This window comes from Capra hircus, chromosome 7 (assembly GCF_001704415.2).
Source record: "Capra hircus breed San Clemente chromosome 7, ASM170441v1, whole genome shotgun sequence".
Taxonomy (NCBI): Eukaryota; Metazoa; Chordata; class Mammalia; order Artiodactyla; family Bovidae; genus Capra; species Capra hircus.
In genome coordinates this window covers 1,091,421-1,110,519 of record NC_030814.1, presented here as the reverse complement: position 1 = coordinate 1,110,519, position 19,099 = coordinate 1,091,421, and the positions used below count along the sequence as shown (strand labels likewise).

The 19,099-nt window shown below is 39.8% G+C and overlaps 1 protein-coding gene across 1 annotated transcript in view; it reads right to left on the bottom strand.

Annotated features, from left to right (window-relative positions):
* TMEM232 (transmembrane protein 232) overlaps window positions 1-19,099 on the bottom strand; it is a 258,845-nt gene that overhangs the window by 119,016 nt on the left and 120,730 nt on the right. The window contains exon 12 of the mRNA XM_013965812.2: window positions 1,802-2,049. Coding sequence (XP_013821266.2) covers window positions 1,802-2,049 — 248 coding nt within the window. The remainder of the gene's footprint in view (window positions 1-1,801; window positions 2,050-19,099) is intronic.

The window sequence follows — 19,099 nt, the reverse complement described above, 5'->3', positions numbered from 1 at the left end:
GTCTCGCTTGCTAGTGAACCCGGGCTCTGAGAACACCGCACGCCCCAGTCCTGCGGGGCCCACGGGCCCCGTCTCCCGTCTCCGCCTCCGACTCGGCGGAGCCTCCTCCGGGTCCCCAGCCCGCCGCAGCTGCCCCCGCTGTGCTTTCCAGCTCAGCGCAGCTCCCCCTGCCGTGCATCTTCTCCGTCTGCTTTCGACCTCTTTCCCCTTCCTGCCTGCCCCTACTCGTCATTTCTCGGTTCGGCCCTTTTAAGCGTCCCCAGCAGGCTTCCCTGTCTCTCTAGGCCCTTGCTTACTGTGCCCCAGCGGGCGCGTCCCCATCCGCCTTTTCACTGTCTCTTCCTTTCCCCTCACTGTTCTTCACTATCCTTTAAAGTAGTTTTAAAATTACTTTAGAATACAGAAAAAGAAAAGAAATGGGCATTTCCTATTTTATAGAGATTTAACATCAGGAAAAATGTTGACGGCAGATAGATTACTCAAAAAACATTGTTGGGACGTTAAATAACCGCACGGATCAACACTTCACATCACATACCAAAAAAAAAAAAAAAAAATTCACATGATTAAAGTGTCCAAAATAAATCCTTAAGAGTGCTAGAAGATGCCATACCCCACTCCTAAAATTGAGAGGAAGAAACTCCCACAGTTCAATGTCTATTAAAGTACTGGAAAGATATGCTATTTTAATATTGTCTCTGCTACATCACCACCACTTCGACTTACTTTCGCATCATTAAAACATGTGTGAAAATATAGAAAATATAGACCAGTGGATGGAAACTAGAGCTGTTAATAAAAATGTGAGCGCCTAAATCGGGGAGTACAAACCGTAATCCATGTTTAAATGTCAGAGCACACTCAAACGCTATTTGTAGCTTAACTGGAATTAGTATCAAGGCATCAATTTTCATAAAATGATAACACTAGAAACTCCGGTATCACACGAAGTACCATCATCACCCCGTCCATTTTCACTCAGATACTGACTTATCAAAATAAGGCAGGGCGTCCTGTAGCGTCTCCACAAGTCTGTCTGCAGTTGAAACCATGCTTAGGACAGGGCAGCAACAAGGAATGTTACTGAAATGTTAGAAAAAGGTTTTTTTAAAACAAAAATTTCTAACTAAAATTCAAATGCACCTTGAAAATAATTGTTTTTAAGAAGAATAACAAAAAGAATAGAAGAAAACTTTTGAGGCAATGAATAGACTTATGGCGCAAGTGCTATAATGGGTTCCAACTGCATACCCGTCAGTTTGTAAGCATCACATTTGCACGTCAGGCATACCTCGGCAAGGCATTTTTTTTAAAACGGAGAAAGAAACACTAGGAGAAATGTGACAATATTTTAATCTCAAAATGGAAAGAATTTTCCTAAACAGACTTAAGAAATCCATAAACCACAATCAAAAATGGAGAGAAAATTTAAAATGTACTCATTATTTCTTATATTAATAATTTATAGACCTTGGAAGGATACACAGCGGTTATAATAGGGAGAAATAGGGGTAAACTAGGCAAATGTAGGTCACTATGGAAGAGAAGCTTTCACTTTAATGAAACAGTGATTTGTATTACACAATAATACCTATTTTAAGCACGAGGAAACACTTTCTGAGAAAGGAATACTTGCTCATGATAAAATATCTAGATAAAATATCTAGAAGGTGATGAAGCCAAGATTTGAATCAAAAAGGAAAACAGTTATATAAAGTGGCACATGATTATGGGTAATTCATAGGATTCCAAAATGCTATGTTAGAATAACGGAAATATTTTGAATATTGCATCACCTTACCTTACAGTAAAACGTAGAACTCTCTTCTTCATGGAATCCTGCGTTTTGTTCACATCTCTCCTTTGATACCGTTTCATCACTGGTCTTTTCAGAGAAAGAATACAGGCATCCATGGGAGGGAAGAACAGCTTGGAAAGCACGCTGGCAATTCTCCAGCCTATATATTTGGAGAAACTTTCATCCCCTATATTTGATGACACTTTTCTACTATAACTTGTGAAAGGATCAGTTGGGTCATTTATCTCTGCCTGTTTAAAGAAAGAAAAAAAAAGTAATGACAAAGAATTAAATGAGAGAAAAAATAATGTGTTATTAAATAAAAGGTAAAATATATATTTATTTTCTTTGACTAGGAAAGAAATATTCTTCCTATTAAATAAAAATAAGCTTTAAAGGAGAAAAATGCATTTTCTCAAAAGATTTTAAAAATCGTAGGAAGAATTTTCAACCAAAAAAAAACTATTAAGCATGAAGGAAATTGGTCTTGAAATTTTTTAAATGTAATGATATAATTTCTATTTTAAATCTATATACTTCCCATACAAGAGTTTCATAAGCATTTATAATACTTACTTAACAAGAAAGTAAGCAATCAGTTGAAGCATTGGTAATACACATGTTTTATTAGGTCAGACTTTCATTTCTCTCTGTGTAATCTAAACTTTCCTTGAAGTCAACAGAAAATTTCTATAGCATGAAATCTGAGTTAAGTAAAATACAAAAAGGGCTTTATAGTTCGCTTGTATTGGAAATGTTACAGGGTTTAGATTTATATTGAATTATGTCCTAATACAGAAACACACACACACACACAAACTCCAGAATATCTAAGTAATTTTTATTCAGGTAACAGCAATTTTCTGAATTTTCTTATTTATGTCCAATAATATCCATGACTGATTTTTAATTATACCTTCTTCTGAAACAGCTAAAGGTACATTTTCTTCAAATAAATGAAGATGTAAGTTTCACAATGTCATGTATTATGTTTTTTAGTGTTCACAATATGTTAATATTAAAAACTCTTTCTCATAACTAAGTTAGGTACTGCCTCCTTTTATTTGTTTTTACAGTTTTATTTAATACTATCCATCTTCGGGCAGCTCATTGCTAGTCACTCGGGATTCATTTTAAATATCTGTAGATCCTACGGTAGAAAATGAAGAATGAAAAATGTTTTCCTTTGTATGAACATCTGAATAACCTCTTTAGGATTCCAAGATTAGGGCTAGCACAGTGAAATTACTATTTAAAGACTAACTATTAGTGGAGAGTGAAAAAGTTGGCTTAAAGCTCAACATTCAGAAAATGAAGATCATGGCATCCGGTCCCATCACTTCATGGGAAATAGATGGGGAAACAGTGGAAACAGTGTCAGGCTTTATTTTTGGGGACTCCAAAATCACTGCAGATGGTGACCAAAGCCACGAAATTAAAAGACGCTTACTCCTTGGAAGGAAAGTTATGACCAACCTAGATAGCATATTCAAAAGCAGAGACATTACTTTGCCGACTAAGGTCCGTCTAGTCAAGGCTATGGTTTTTCCAGTGGTCATGTATGGATGTGAGAGTTGAACTGTGAAGAAGGCTGAGCGCTGAAGAATTTATGCTTTTGAAGTGTGGTGTTGGAGAAGACTCTTGAGAGTCCCTTGGACTGCAAGGAGATCCAACCAGTCCATTCTAAAGGAGATCAGCCCTGGGATTTCTTTGGAAGGAATGATGCTAAAGCTGAAACTCCAGTACTTTGGCCACCTCATGCGAAGAGTTGACTCATTGGAAAAGACTCTGATGCTGGGAGGGATTGGGGGCAGGAGGAGAAGCGGATGACAGAGGATGAGATGGCTGGATGGCATCACGGACTCGATGGACGCGAGTCTGAGTGAATTCCGGGAGATGGTGATGGACAGGGAGGCCTGGAGTGCTGCGATTCATGGGGTAGCAAAGAGTCGGACACGACTGAGCGACTGAACTGAACTGAACTAATTGCATTATCTCAGCTTCCCTGATGGCTCAGTGGGTAAAGAATCTGCCTGCAATGCAGGAGACACAGGGGACACAGGTTCAGTCCCTGGGTCAGGAAGATCCCCTGGAGGAGGAAATGACAACCTACTCCAGTATTTTTTGCCTGAATAATCCCATGGACAGAGAAGCCTGATGGGTTACAGTCCAAAGGGTCACAAAGAGTCAGACATGACTGAATGATTTCATTATCTAGACAAAATTACAGTGGAAAAAATGAGAACAATCTTATGATAAAGACTGAAAACGTAAAGGTTTAAAGCAGTGAGGAAAACAGAAAAAGGCAAAGTAAATAATACATAAGACTGAAAGGATAAGAAAGAATAACAGGCAAAACACACGTAAAAAGGACGTGGTGAAAATCATGCAAGCATGTAAGCATCGAAATAATGAAATGAAGATTCAAAGCGGCCTCGAAGTGCTAGAAAGTCAACACTGACCTTTAAAAAAGAGGGCTATATTTTCACTATTTCAGAAAAAGAGCATTATCATCAGCCTTTACGGATATATACCTACTCTTAAATATCTTTGATTTCCATTATCTCTGGATGTTGAAATCAGTATACTGTTCGGTTTATACTATTCCCACTTGCGTATCTTGCTTATTAACCAGGTCAAGCTCATGGAAAGAGCATTCAATTTGAAACAAGCAGTTAAGTGTGCCTAGGACACTCAGGAGCTGTTATGATTTTTAGGACATTATTCAAGGTCTCAAAGTCTGCATGTCCCATCGATAAAATGGTAATCACAATACCTGGGCTATTTATTCTGCTCCGTTTCTGTGCATTAATTTTTTCATAAGAAAAGGTAGTTCAAAATCAATAACACCATAGAGTTGCACAAACATGTGACTAAGCTCTTCCGTTGCTAAGAGAATGTGAATGAATACATGTCTGAGTGAATGAATAAACCAACAAAAATCGTGTCTTCTCACCATATAATTTCTGGTAGCTACCTCGTTTCCAGGGGAGCACTGCTGAGCGTCACAGAATCTGCACGCCCTTCTCACCCCATCTCGCCTGGCTGCGCTTTGCCTTCTTCCCTCCTGGACGGGTCACAGACGCAGAGGCCAGCTCCCTCCCAGAGCAGCCTCCACCGTGGTTCCCTACTTGAAAGCTCAGGTCAGTTTTCCTTCCTCAGTGATTTCCAAGGCATTCAATTTATGGAAATGTAGTATCAAATACTGGTCAAAAGCATACTGGCCTTATCTGTAAAAGGCTTTGTTTGTTATCCTGCAGGAAGAAGTCAGCAAAGAAGGTGAACTTTGCAGTTAGAAAGATCTGAAATCAGGTCTAGCTATCAAGGATGCCACTTGCAGAAAGTAGCTAACCTCTCCCGGTCTACGCTTTGGGTTCAGTTTGGTTCCACCGTGTTTTTCCTGTGATGTAGAGAGAACAATAGCCACTGCTTAGAGCTTTGTGAGGGTTCACTTAGGCAACAGAGATGGCCTGTGCAGCCAGCAGGGAGACGCTCAACAGGCACCAGTGCTTTCGGGGGCGCCCCAAGACGGACGCGATGCTCGGGCTTTCATGAGCTGCTCCCACCACCAACCTAGAGAAGCCTTGACTCACCCTCTTCAGCCAAAGACAGGTTAATAGTCACTTTTACATTAGCAAATTTATCAAATAGGATTATGATTATACTTCCGGAGGAATCTCTAAAGAATCTTCTGTCTTCTGGAGCTATTATCCTGTTTCTTTTCTTTTTCTTTTTTTTGACCACAATGCAGGGGATGTGGGATCTTAGTTCCCAGACCATCCATGCCCCTAGCATTGGAAGAGCAAAGTCTCACCCACACGGCCACCAGGGAGGCCTATTATTCTCATTTTAAAATTCAGAGGCTGAATTTATTTATGCCAATGATGCATTAGTGTGAAATCTATACATCTTAGAAGTAAACTTACCCAAAATATTAATGACCACTTCTCACAGTAGACTCCAAGATCACGAAATTACTATTTCATCTATCAGTGAGTATTACCCCAAATTCCATCTTTATACATTAACATCCTTATCATGTGTCTCTATTGTTTAACAATGACATGTAGGCTTTAAAATTCAGGATTCTTCCTATTGCATTGTTGAAACTTGATACATTTTATTAAGAAACATGGCAATTTTTGATTACCTATGCTAATTTTACTGATTTAGTATTAAAATTGGAAAAGTGGTACTCCTGAAGAATATTTCTCTCACACGCAGATTGTAGCCACATGCAAGGTCAGATTTTCATCCTTCTGTCTTTATTTTGGGCATAATGATGGGAAAAATCATGATTCATTTAGGCTGGCAAGAAGATGGATAACTCAGAGGAGGTGAAATTACCCAAAGAATTGTGATGTAGTAGCAACACAAAAGAAAATAAAATCCTGTCCAGCATTCTGCATTTTCCATCAGTATTTATGGAACTGTAGTAAACACACTAAAATTCAAGCTAATTCACACTTCCCTTGACGTGAGAGAATAAAAGGGAAAGAAGGGTGCTGAGGCTCTGTGGCAGAGTCTGCAGCGCGTGTTCTCTCCATCTCTTCCTCTCTGGCTTTGGCCTCCACTTATCCTTAAACAGACTCAGAGCTGAGAACATTTAAATTATTTGTGAAAAAATAAATACTTTTTCTTCAAAGTTCAAAAATCAAATGAAAGTGACTCACAGGTGGTCTCAAAGATTATTTCCTCCAGGAGTTATAAAATCTCACAAAGGAGGACAGCAGTTACTAAACCTGTGGTCCTCAGACCATGATTATTGTCATGCCTAGTAAAGTAATGCTCAAAATTCTCCAAGCCAGACTTCAGCAATATGTGAACTCTGAACTTCCTAATGTTCAACCTGGTTTTAGAAAAGGGCAGAGGAACCAGAGATCAAATTGCCAACATCTGCTGGATCATCGAAAAAGCAAGAGAGTTCCAGAAAAACATCTATTTCTGCTTTATTGACCATGCCCAAGTCTTTGACTGTGTGGATCACAATAAACTGTGGGAAATTCCTGAAGAGATGGGAATACCAGACCACCTGACCTGCCTCTTGAGAAACCTATATGCAGGTCAGGAAGCAGCAGTTAGAACTAGACATGGAAAAACAGACTGGTTCCAAATAGGAAAAGGAGTACGTCAAGGCTGTATATTGTCACCTTGCTTACTTAACTTATATGCAGAATACATCATGAGAAATGCTGGGCTGGAAGAAGCACAAGCTGGAATCAAGATTGCCAGGAGAAATATCAATAACCTTAGATATGCAGATGACACCACCCTTATGGCAGAAAGTGAAGAGGAACTCAAAAGCCTCTTGATGAAAGTGAAAGAGGAGAGTGAAAAAGTTGGCTTAAAGCTCAACATTCAGAAAATTAAGATCATGGCATCTGGTCCCATCACTTCATGGGAAATAGATGGGGAAATAGTGGAAACAGTGTCAGACTTTATTTTTGGGGGCTCCAAAATCACTGCAGATGGTCACTGCAGCCATAAAATTAAAAGATTTTTACTTCTTGGAAGAAAAGTTATGACCAATCTAGATAGCATGTTGAAAAGCAGAGACATTACTTTGCCGACTAAGGTCCGTCTAGTCAAGGCTATGGTTTTTCCTGTGGTCATGTATGGGTGTGAGAGTTGGACTGTGAAGAAGGCTGAGCATCAAAGAATTGATGCTTTTGAACTGTGGTGTTGGAGAAGACTCTTGAGAGTCCCTTGAACTGCAAGGAGATCCATCCAGTCCATTCTAAAGGAGATCAGCCCTGGGTGTTCATTGGAAGGAATGATGCTAAAGCTAAAACTCCAGTACTTTGGCCACCTCATGTGAAGAGTTGCCTCATTGGAAAAAACTCTGATGCTGGGAGGGATTGGGGGCAGGAGGAGAAGGGGACGACAGAGGATGAGATAGCTGGATGGCATCACGGACTCGATGGACGTGAGTCTGAGTGAACTCCAGGAGTTGGTGATGGACAGGGAGGCCTGGCGTGCTGCGATTCATGGGGTCACAAAGAGTCGGACACGACTGAGCGACTGAACTGAACTGACGGGCATGTTATAAACAGAGAATTTCAGGCATACTCCTAAATGTATTAAAGTCTAAAATCCACTATTGCAGTGGATTGAGAAGAGGACGAGATGGGAGTGCCCATTTCCCACTTTACAAAGTGAGTGGCCTTGCACAGTTTTCTTAGCCTCTCTGCGCATGTTTCTCCATTCTTAAAATGGAATGACAACACTCCTCTCCTCCCCGGGCGCCCGTAAAAGTTAAACACAAGAACTGAACGTATTTTCTAGCGTAGTGCCTGACACAGAAGTCCTTCAATAAATGCTAGTTTCTTGATTCTATCTAATTTTAGGGGCAGGAGGACACGGAACCCATGGGTTCAGCTCACAGGCGCATCCACAGTGCTCACTCATTTTGATCTTGGTTAGACTCAGGTCCTCACCTGTGTGAGTGGTGATGGTGGTGGGAATTATGAGGTCTAGGTGAGTTACATTAGGTAAGATACTTAGCACAGCAGCTGGCACATTGTAAAAACTCTACAAATATTTTTGTTTTCTTAAAACAACGTGTCTATTTCACTGGAATCCTATTGATGAGGACTTAAGGAAACTAAACGCTTCCAAAAATGCATCTTCCTCTCCCGACTCAAGAGTTTCCATTTATGTCAGAAGAACCACATGTGGGGGAAGAGAAAGGGAGGTACTGAGAGAACAGAGACAAACGCTGCTGTTGTTCTGCTTTGCTGCTCTATAGAGCGTATCAGGAGCATGGAAATGTCATTAAGAATAAAAACAAATTTTATTTTAAAGATCTCACCATGAAATGTTAACCACCAAGTGCTTACCTAATGAGTCAAAGGTACTCTGAATAAAGTCACGTATCCATTTCAGCTATACATGTTTCCTTCTGATATTTTAGGTCACATAACAGATGGCAGAGAGCATTTACACATGATGACTTTTCCTAGACGTGCCAGCATATGCTGCTGAATTGCCTAGACAGCGGAGCCTTGCTCATTGCAAGTCTCCCTGGAAGTATTTCAAACAAAGCACATCAATTAACATTTGTTTATTATGCCACTGTGAGTATATGACAGTTTTTGATTTCTTTCCCAAATACTCAGGCAACAGTTGGGTTTATATTGAATTTGTCAGATAAAGGGCTCATGTTTAGGGATCTATTCAGAAATGTTTTTCACTTCAAATATGCTACTAAATATCTCACTTCTCATCTAACCTCCATTAAGCATCAAAGTTTGTGAACAGATATAAAAAGAATTACAGATGATAGAATGTCATTATGGATTAAAAAAAAAACAAGACATGAAAGTACATAACACAGTAAAGGATTTACCAGTGATGTAATAAATTCAGGTATTAAATATAAACCTTAAATTATTGAATTCAGTAGATTGTCATATGAATTGCATATATATTTTTAAAGTGTAAAAAGATAAAGTCTCTCTTAATTCCATAAATATACAAGTATCATCAATCCTTCTGAAATAAATCCTTCCCACTCTAATGTAGCCTATAATTAACACTGTGATTCATCCTGTGTAGGTAATATGATGATTACCTTACATGAAGGAAGTATCTGGGAGCAAGGGATTAGGAAGGAAAGAATAAGCAAAGGCTTTCTATAATCACACTTGTCTGCATTAACTGAAATAAGAGTGGGATAAACATTTAGATCAAAGCATCTGAGGTGCAAGGCTCTACAGTATAGTTTTGTTTTTGGCTTTTTTGATATGTTCTCTGCTCACGTTGAGCAGTGAGGAAAGACTGAAGACTAACAGAAGTTTTACCACTTGTAGAAGTAACTTTCTATTTTACGCTACAGAATCTGTTCCCCAAAGTGAAGGTGAAGTGAAAGGGATAGTCACTCAGTCGTGTCCAGCACTTTGTGACCTGTGGACTGGCCACTCTTTGGGACCCCATGGATGGTAGCCTGCCAGGCTCCTCGGTCCATGCGATTCTCCAGGCAAGAATACTGGAGTGGGTTGCCATTCCATTCTCCGGGGGATCATCACGACCCAGAGATCGAACCAGGGTTTCCCTCATTACAGGCAGATTCTTTACTGTCTGAGTCACCAGGGAAACCCCAAGAATACTGGAGTGGGGAGCCACCCTTTTCCAGGGATCGAATGGAGGCCTCCTACACTGCAGGCAGATTCTAGACCGTATGGGTCCCCAGGGAAGTACCAGGTCAGTAATGCACGTGGTTCAATAGAATGCGGGAATCAGTGACTGATTTTTTAAAACTGAGGCTATTTAGGAATAAGTAATTAACCTTTTTATCTTATTTCTGTAAATGTGTTGCCATTATAGGGCCAAAGAAAAGGAAAGAAAACCTTGATTATATAATGCTTATGTTCTACTGCAAAATTAAACCTATAAAGATATATTGTGAACAGAGTATTCAGACAAGACAGTACTATTTTAATAAATTCAAAATATTTGCTTTAACATATTATACCTATAGACCAAATGTGCTCATTCTTTTGAAATCATCTTGCTTTGTTTTATTCATATATGTGATTTCGTTGTTTAAGTTATTCCACAGTTCCATTATTAGCTTGCTTAAGAACAGGCAGACTTTTAAAATATAAAATAAATGAGTATCATTTTCCCGAGAAAAATTAAGTATAAAAGGGAGCTTCAGCTGTAGAGTTTAAGGAAGTTAGAAGATCACACAGGAGTAACGTAAGAGCGGAGTGTTGCTCGGGGATGGCAGAGAAGAAACCTGAGAACTGCTTAGATGCTAACCCCTTTGGGCTCCAAAATCACTGCAGATGGTGCCTGCAGCCATGAAATTAAAAGATGCCTGCTCCTTGGAAGAAAAGCAATGACCTAGGCAGTGTATTAAAAAGCAGAGACATTACTTTGCCTGGAAGTATAGTCAAGGCTATGGTTTTTCCAGTGGTCATGTATAGATGAAAGAGTTGGACAATAAAAAAGGCTGAGTGCTGAAGAACTGATGCCTTTGAACTGTGGTGTTGGAGAAGACTCTTGAGAGTCCCTTGGACTGCAAGGAGATCCAACCAGTCCATCCTAAAGGAGATCAACCCAGAATATTCACTGGAAGAACTGGTGCTGAAACTCAAGCTCCAATACTTTGGCCACGCGATGCAAAGAGCTGACTCGTTGGAAAGAACCTGATGCTGGGTCTTGAAGACTGAAGATTGAAGGGGACGGCAGAGGATGAGATGGTCGGATTGAGTTTGAGCAAACCCTGGGAGACGGTGAAGGATGGGGAAACGTGGGGTGCTGCAGTCCACGGGGTCGCAAAGAGTCAGACGTGACTGAGTGACTGAGCAGAACAGCAATCACTCTGACCTTTTGAATAATTAGCTTTGGAGAATGTAAAGGAGTTAGCACTGAACCTAGTGTAGACATGTTAGTATGTAACTTGACATGAAAATTACATTCCCTTGAGACTTCCCTGGTGGTTCAGTGGTTAAGACTCCATGCTTCCATTGCAGGGGGCCTGGGTACAACCCCTGGTCAGGGAACCAGATACCACATGCTGCAACAACAACCACAGAAACCTCATGCGCCACAATGAAGACGGGTCCCACATGTGGCACAGCCATGCAAATACATATTTAAAAAACTTATATCCTAGCTAAAAATGAGTCAGAAAAGTCTGGTGACTAAAGTCATAAAATGATGCAAGGAAAAATATTAAACAGGAAAAGAATAAACATCATGGGTTAGACACTCGGTCCTATCCATACCAAAATAGAATTCTTGGCCAACAAACCTTTAGAATCAAATTGAATAAAACCCTTCTGTCAGCAAAAACTGACAGAATTAGCCACCAGCCAATGCTCATGAAAAGAATATGAAAGGATTTTCTTTGAGCAAAAGAAAAATAATCCCGTATAGAAGGCCAGCAATTCAAGAAGAGAAAGTAAGGAAAGAAACAAGTAAATAGATCAGTAAAGCAAAAGTATATTGAGTGTATAAAACAACATTAATATCTTGGCATCTGTAAACACACACGCGCACACAGCATACACATATAGAAACACATCCAGAGAAACACAACTTAAATGCTCAACAGGAAAAGTGTATAAAAGAAATAAAAGTTGCTAAAATATTATAAGACCATTTCATGGCCCAGGAAAACATAAATCCCCCTACATTAGAAGGAGATAATGAAGGGCTCCTTCTGAAACGTTGGAGTAACTTTAAAGACTGTGTGACTACAAAATAAACAAGCAGAAAGGCTAGGATGAAATGGTATAACGAACACTCTTCCTGGAAGGGCACAAAACTAGTTTTAAAAAAAGGATAGAGGACACCAGAAAATAAGTAACAAAATGGCAACAAGTACATAACTATCAATAGTCACTTCACATGTCTATGCATTAAATTCTCCAATCACAGCACATAAGGTAGCTGATTGGATTAAAAAGAAAAGACCTAGCTACATGTTGCCAGAAGAGAGTCTACAGCTAAAGACAAATGCAGCCTGAGAGTGGGGACAGGGAAATATGTTCCATGCAAACAGATGCGAAAAGAAAGCTAGGAGAGCAATAACCATATCAGAAAAGTAAACTTTAGAGTCAAAGTCTATAACAACAGACTAAAAAGGACATTATGTAATGACACGGGGGTCGATACAAGAGGATGTAACATCCGTAACCATGCATGCGCCTAACACACGGGCCCCTAAATATACAAGGCAAATGTTAACAGACACAGAGGGAGAAATTAGCAAAGCAGTAGTTGTAGAAACCTTGCCATCCCACGCACATCAATGGGCAGAGATCCAGGCAGAAAATCAATAAGAAAACACTGGTCCTAAATGACATAGTAGACCAGTTGAACTTGATATAGATATTTCAGAACATTCCATCCAAAAGAGTCAAATATGCACTGGGTTCAGGTGCGCATGGAAAGCTCTCCCGGGCAGATCATGTACTAGGTCTAGAAACAAGTCTCAGCAAATTTTAGAGGATTAAAGTTACATCAAGTATCACTTTTGACCATAACAAATGAAACTAGAAAACAATTATAAGAAGAAAAATGGGAAAGACAGAAACACGTGGAGACTAGTCCGCGTCCGACATGCTAACAAAAATCAGTAGCTCAACCAAGAAACCTAAGAGACAGTCAGAGCAGAGCTTCAGACAAATGGACCCGAGACAGAGCTTTCCCAAACCTGCAGGCACAGCAACAGCACCTCCAAGAGAGAAATGCTTCGCAATAAGGCCTACTTCGTGAAGCAACACAAATCTGAAATAAATGCGCGTCTAAACAAATCAGAAAAAGAACAAAGCCCAGAGGAAGCAGAAGAAATAAAATAACAAAGGTAATAAGAAAATAAATAAACTATAGACCAATCAAACAACAGGAAAGATCAAGGAAACCAAGAGCTGATTTTCTTTTGAAAAATAAAATTGATAAACCTGCAGCTAGGCTCATTAAAAAAAAAAAAGACAGGATACAAATAAATAAGAAATGAAAGAGGAGAAGTTACAAATAATATGAGAAAAAAACCATAGGAGAATACTATAAATAGTTAAATGTCAACAAATTGCATAACCAAGAACAAAGGGATAAACCTTTAGAAACATATAACCTATAATCTATCAAGATTAAATCAGGAGGAAATAGACAATCTGAACAGACTGATTATTAGAAATTAAATTGAATCAGGAATCAAAAATCTTCCAAAAAACTCCAGAAACAGACATATTCACAGGAAAATTCTACCGAATATGAAAAGGGTAGTTAATACCTGTCCTCAAACTATTCGAAAAAAATAAAGAGGAAGGAACACTCCCAAATTCACTCGACAAGGCCTCCATTACCTCATATCAGAGCCAGACACCACAAAAAAGGAGAGTACAAGTCACTGTCTTTGAGGAATATGGATGTAAGAATCCTTAACAAAATATTGGCAAACTTAATTCCACAAACATAAAAAAGACCATGCACCATGAACAAGTGAGATTTTATTCCAGGAAAGCAAGTATAGTTCAGCTTAAGCAACTCAATCAACGTGATACCCCACATTCACAAGATGAAGGATAAAAACCACGTGATCGTCTCAGTAGACACAGGGAAAGCACCTGACACGATTCAACACCCATCCAAGATAAACATTCTCAACAAAGTTGGTATAGAGGGAAAATATCTCAGCAAAATAAAGGCCACTTATGAAAACCCATAACTAACATCATACTCACTGGCTAAGAAAAGAAAGCCTTTCCTCTAATATCAGTAACAAGGACGCCCACTCTCTCCATTTCTATTTATCATAGTGCTAGAAGTCTTAGCCACAGCAATCAGACAAAATAAGTGAAAGGCATCCAGACTGGCAGGAAAGAAGTGAAACTCTCATTACTTGCAGGCGTTGTTGATTAGCTGCTAAGCTGTGTCTGGCTCACTTGCAGGTAATACAATACTATATACAGAAAAGCCTGAAAGTACACACACACACAATTCAAACTAATAATTGAATTCAGTAAAGTTGCAGGCTGCAAGATTAACATACACAAATCGGCTGCTTTCTATACACTAATAATGGACTATGTGAAAGAGAAAGCAAAAAAATAATCCCATTGAAAACTACATCAAAATAATGAAATAGCCATGAATGAACTTAACCAAAGTGGCAAAAGACCTATACTCTAAAAACTATGAGACACTGGTGAAGGAACTTAATAAACATGATATGAATACATGGAAAGATAGCCTGTGACAATGGATTGGAAGAATATTGTCAAAATTTCCATCCTGCCTACTCAAAGCAATCTACAAATTTAAACCAATACCTATCAAAATATCAGTGATCTTTTTCACAGAATTAGAACAAATAATTCCAAAATTTGTATAGAACCATGGGAGACCCCAAATGGCCAAAGCAATCTTAAGAAAAAAGAACAAACCTGGAGGTATCATGCTTCCTGACTTCGGATTATACTAAAGAAAGGTTAGTCACTCAGTCATGTCAGACTCTGCGACCCCACGGACTGTAGCCTGCCAGGCTCCTCTGTCCATAGGATTTCTCGGGCAAGAACACTGGAGTGGGTTGCCACTCCCTTCTCCAGGAGATCTTCCTGACCCAGGGATTGAACTGGCGTAAGAAATCAAAGCAATACAATAATGGCAAAAAACAAAACAAAACAAAACAAAAACCAGACATACTGATCAATGGCTAGAATAGAGAGCCAAGAAAGAAACATACACATAGATAGTCAATTAATTGATAACAAAGCAAGCAAAAACATGCAATGGAGAAAAGGCAGTCTCTGAAAGAAGCGGTGTTGGAAAAACTGGACAGATGCATTAAAAGAATGAAATTTGAACATTTTCTTATCCCTTATTCAAAATAAACTCAAAATGAACTCTAGACCTAAAATGTGAGACTCAGTTCAATTCAGTTCAGTTGCTCAGTCATGTCCGACTCTTTATGACCCCATGAATCTCAACGTCAGGCCTTCCTGTCCATCACCAACTCATGGAGTTTGCTCAAACTCACATGCATCGAGTCGGTGAAGAAATCCAGCCATCTCATCTTCTGCCGTTCCCTTCTCCTCCTGCCCCCAATCCCTCCCAGCATCAGAGTCTTTTCCAATGAGTCAACTCTTCGCATGAGGTGGCCAAAGTACTGGAGCTTCAGCTTCAGCATCATTCCTTCCAAAGAAATCCCAGGGCTGATCTCCTTCAGAGTGGACTGGTTGGATCTCCTTGCAGTCCAAGGGACTCTCAAGAGTCTTCTCCAACACCACAGTTCAAAAGCATCAATTCTTTAACACTCAGCCTTCTTCACAGTCCAACTCTCACATCCATACATGACCACTGGAAAAACCATAGCCTTGACTAGATGGACCTTTCTTGGCAAAGTAATGTCTGCTTTTGAATATGCTATCTAGGTTGGTCATAACTTTCCTTCCCAGGAGTAAGCTTTTAATTTTATGGCTGCAGTCACCATCTGCAGTGATTTTGGAGCCCCCCAGAAATAGAGTCTGACACTGTTTCCACTGTTTCCCCATCTATTTCTCATGAAGTGATGGGACCAGATGCCATGATCTTCGTTTTCTGAATGTTGAGCTTTAAGCCAACTTTTTCACTCTCCTCTTTCACTTCCATCAAGAGGCTTTTTAGTTCCTCTTCACTTTTTGCCATAAGGGTGGTGTCATCTGCATATCTCAGGTTATTGATATTTGTCTCAGAAATCTTGATTCCAGCTTGTGCCTCATCCAAACCGGTGTTTCCCATGATGTACTCTGCATATAAGTTAAATAAGCAGGGTGACAATATACAGCCTTGACGCGCTCCTTTCCCAATTAGGAACCAGTCTGTTGTTCCATGTCCGGTTCTAACTGCTGCTTCTCCACCTGCATACAGATTTCTCAAGAGGCAGGTCAGGTGGTCTGGTATCCCCATCTCTTTCAGAATTTTCCACAGTTTATTGTGATCCACACAGTCAAAGGCTTTGGCATAGTCAGTAAAGCAGAAATAGATGTTTTTCTGGAACTCTCTCACTTTTTTGATGATCCAACAGATGTTGCAAATTTGCTTTCTGGTTCCTCTGCCTTATCTAAATCCAGCTTGAACATCTGGAAGTTCTCATTTCATGTACTGTTGAAGCCTGGCTTGGAGAACTTTAAGTATTACTTTGCTAGCATGTGAGATGAGTGTAATTGTGCAGTAGTTTGAACAATCTTTGGTGTTGCCTTTCTTTGGGATTGGAATTAAAACCGACCTTTTCCAGTCCTGTGGCCACTGCTGAGTTTTCCAAATTTGCTGGCATATTGAGTGAAGCACTTTCACAGCAGCATCTTTTAGGATCTGGAATAGCTTAATTGGAATTCCATCACCTCCACTAGGTGTGTTCATAGTGATGCTTCCTAAAGCCCACTTGACTTCACATTCCAAGATATCTGGCTCTAGGTGAGTGATCACACCATTGTGATTATCTTGGTAGTGAAGATCTTTTTTGTACGGTTCTTCTGTGTATTCTTGCCACCTCTTCTTAATATCTTCTGCTTCTGTTTGGTCCATACCATTTCTGTCCTTTATCGAGCCCATCTTCACATGAAATATTCCCTTGGTATCTCTAATTTTCTTGAAGAGATCTCTAGTCTTTCCTATTCTGTTGTTTTCCTCTATTTCATTGCATTAATCACTGAGGAAGGCTTTCTTATCTCTCCTTTCTATTCTTTGGAACTCTGCATTCAGATGGGTATATCTTTCCTTTTGTCCTTTGCCTTTCACTTCTCTTTTTTTCTAATGAACTCCCTAAGTCTCTTTTTATCTCATAAACTCTTTTTTTCCCCACTTCTCTTCTTTTCTCATTCTTTTTGTATCTCCTCTTTTCTCATGAACTTTTATCATGAATTCCCCAGGTTGGTAGGTACTCATTATGCTACCAGAGAAGAGTGGAGAAATAGCTCCAGAAAGAATGAAGAAGCTGAGTCAAAATGAAAACAACACCCAGTTGTAGATGTGACTGGTGATGGAAGTAAAGTCAGATGCTGTAAAGGGAACAATATTGCATCAGTTCAGTTCAGTCGCTCAGTCGTGTCCAACTCTTTGTGACCCCATGAATCGCACCACGCCAGGCTTCCCTGTCCATCACCATCTCCTGGAGTTCACTCAGACTCACGTCCATCAAATCCGTGATGCCATCCAGTCATCTCATCCTCGGTCGTCCCCTTCTCCTCCTGCCGTCAATCCCTCCCAGCATCAGAATCTTTTCCAATGAGTCAACTTTTAGCATAGGTGGCCAATATTGCATAGGAACCTGGAATGTTAGGTCCACGAATCAAGGTAAATTGGAAGTAGTCAAACAGGAGATGGTGAGAAGGTAACATGCAGGAAGGCTGGGGGTCTCCAACTGGAGGAAATAGCCTGCAAGTGTCAAACATTTTTATCTCGATTAAGCGGCAGGAGAAAACAAACTAATGATATTTTTTTCTTCTCTATACAAATTTAAAAGGAGGTTTCTCTTAAAATACTGTGTTGCCATATGACACCTGGTTTCACCTGAAGTTAACTATTCTCAAACCTTGAGATTCTCAAACCAATGCATTTTTCTCATGAAAATGTTTGTCTTAAGCTATGCTAATGTGCTATGCATTTACCCCAAACTCTGTCTTCAAGTCGGTTCTGCCTAATGGCTCAGAACCTACTTGACAAACCAGAATGTTATACTCAGATATTGTTTCCCTAATCTCTGTAAACGAAACTATTTGTATGCTAATCTGTCCTTCTACAAGATTCAAGTTAATCATTTTATGGCCCTGGATGAACGTTTTGGTGCCAAGATTACCCCAAAATTCACCTTATGGGTGAGGGCCCTGGTGCCTTTCTGAGTTTTATGACATTCCTTTCTCTCATTAACAGACTGCTGGTGACGATATAACATCCAGCTGAAGACTAGCAGGGGGTACTCTTTCTGCCCCTTCTGATGCCTATGTCAGAAGCTTTCTCTATCTCCTTTATACTTTAATAAAACTTTATTACACAAAAGCTCTGAGCGATCTAGCCTCATCTCTGGCCCTGGATTGAATTCTTCTCCTCCAGAGGCCAAGAATCCCAGCATCTTTTCGTTCAGCAACAACCTTTCAATGGCAAGAGTGAAAGTCGACATTTTAGGAATCAGTGAACTAAAATGGACTGGAATGGGTGAATTTAACTCAGATGACCATTATATCTACTACTGTGGGTAAGAATCCCTTAGAAGAAATAGATAGGCATCATAGTCAACAAAAGAGTCTGAAATGCAGTACTTTGATGCAATCTCAAAAACGAGAGAATGATCTCTGTTTGTTTCCGAGGCAAGCCATTCAATATCACAGTAATCCAAGTCTATGCCCCAACTAGTAATGCTGAAGAAGCTGAAGTTGAACAGTTCTATGATGACCTACAAGATCTTCTAGAATTAACACCAAAAAAGATGTCCTTTTCATTATAGGGGACTGGAATGCAAAAGTAGGAAATCAAGAGATACCTAGAGTAACAGGCAAGTTTAGCCTTGAGTACGGAATGAAGCAGGGCAAAGACTAACAGAGTTTTGCCAAGAGAACGCACTGGTCATAGCAAACACCCTCTTCCAACAACACAAGAGAAGACTCTACACATGGACATCACCAAACGGTCACCCAAATCAGTTTGATTATATTCTTTGCAGCCGAAGATAGAGAAGCTCTATACAGTCAGCAAAAACAAGACTGGGAGCTGACTGTGGCTCAGATCATGAACTCCTTATTGCCAAATTTAGACTTAAATTGAAGAAAGTAGGGAAAACCACTAGACCACTCAGGTATGACCTCAATCAAATCC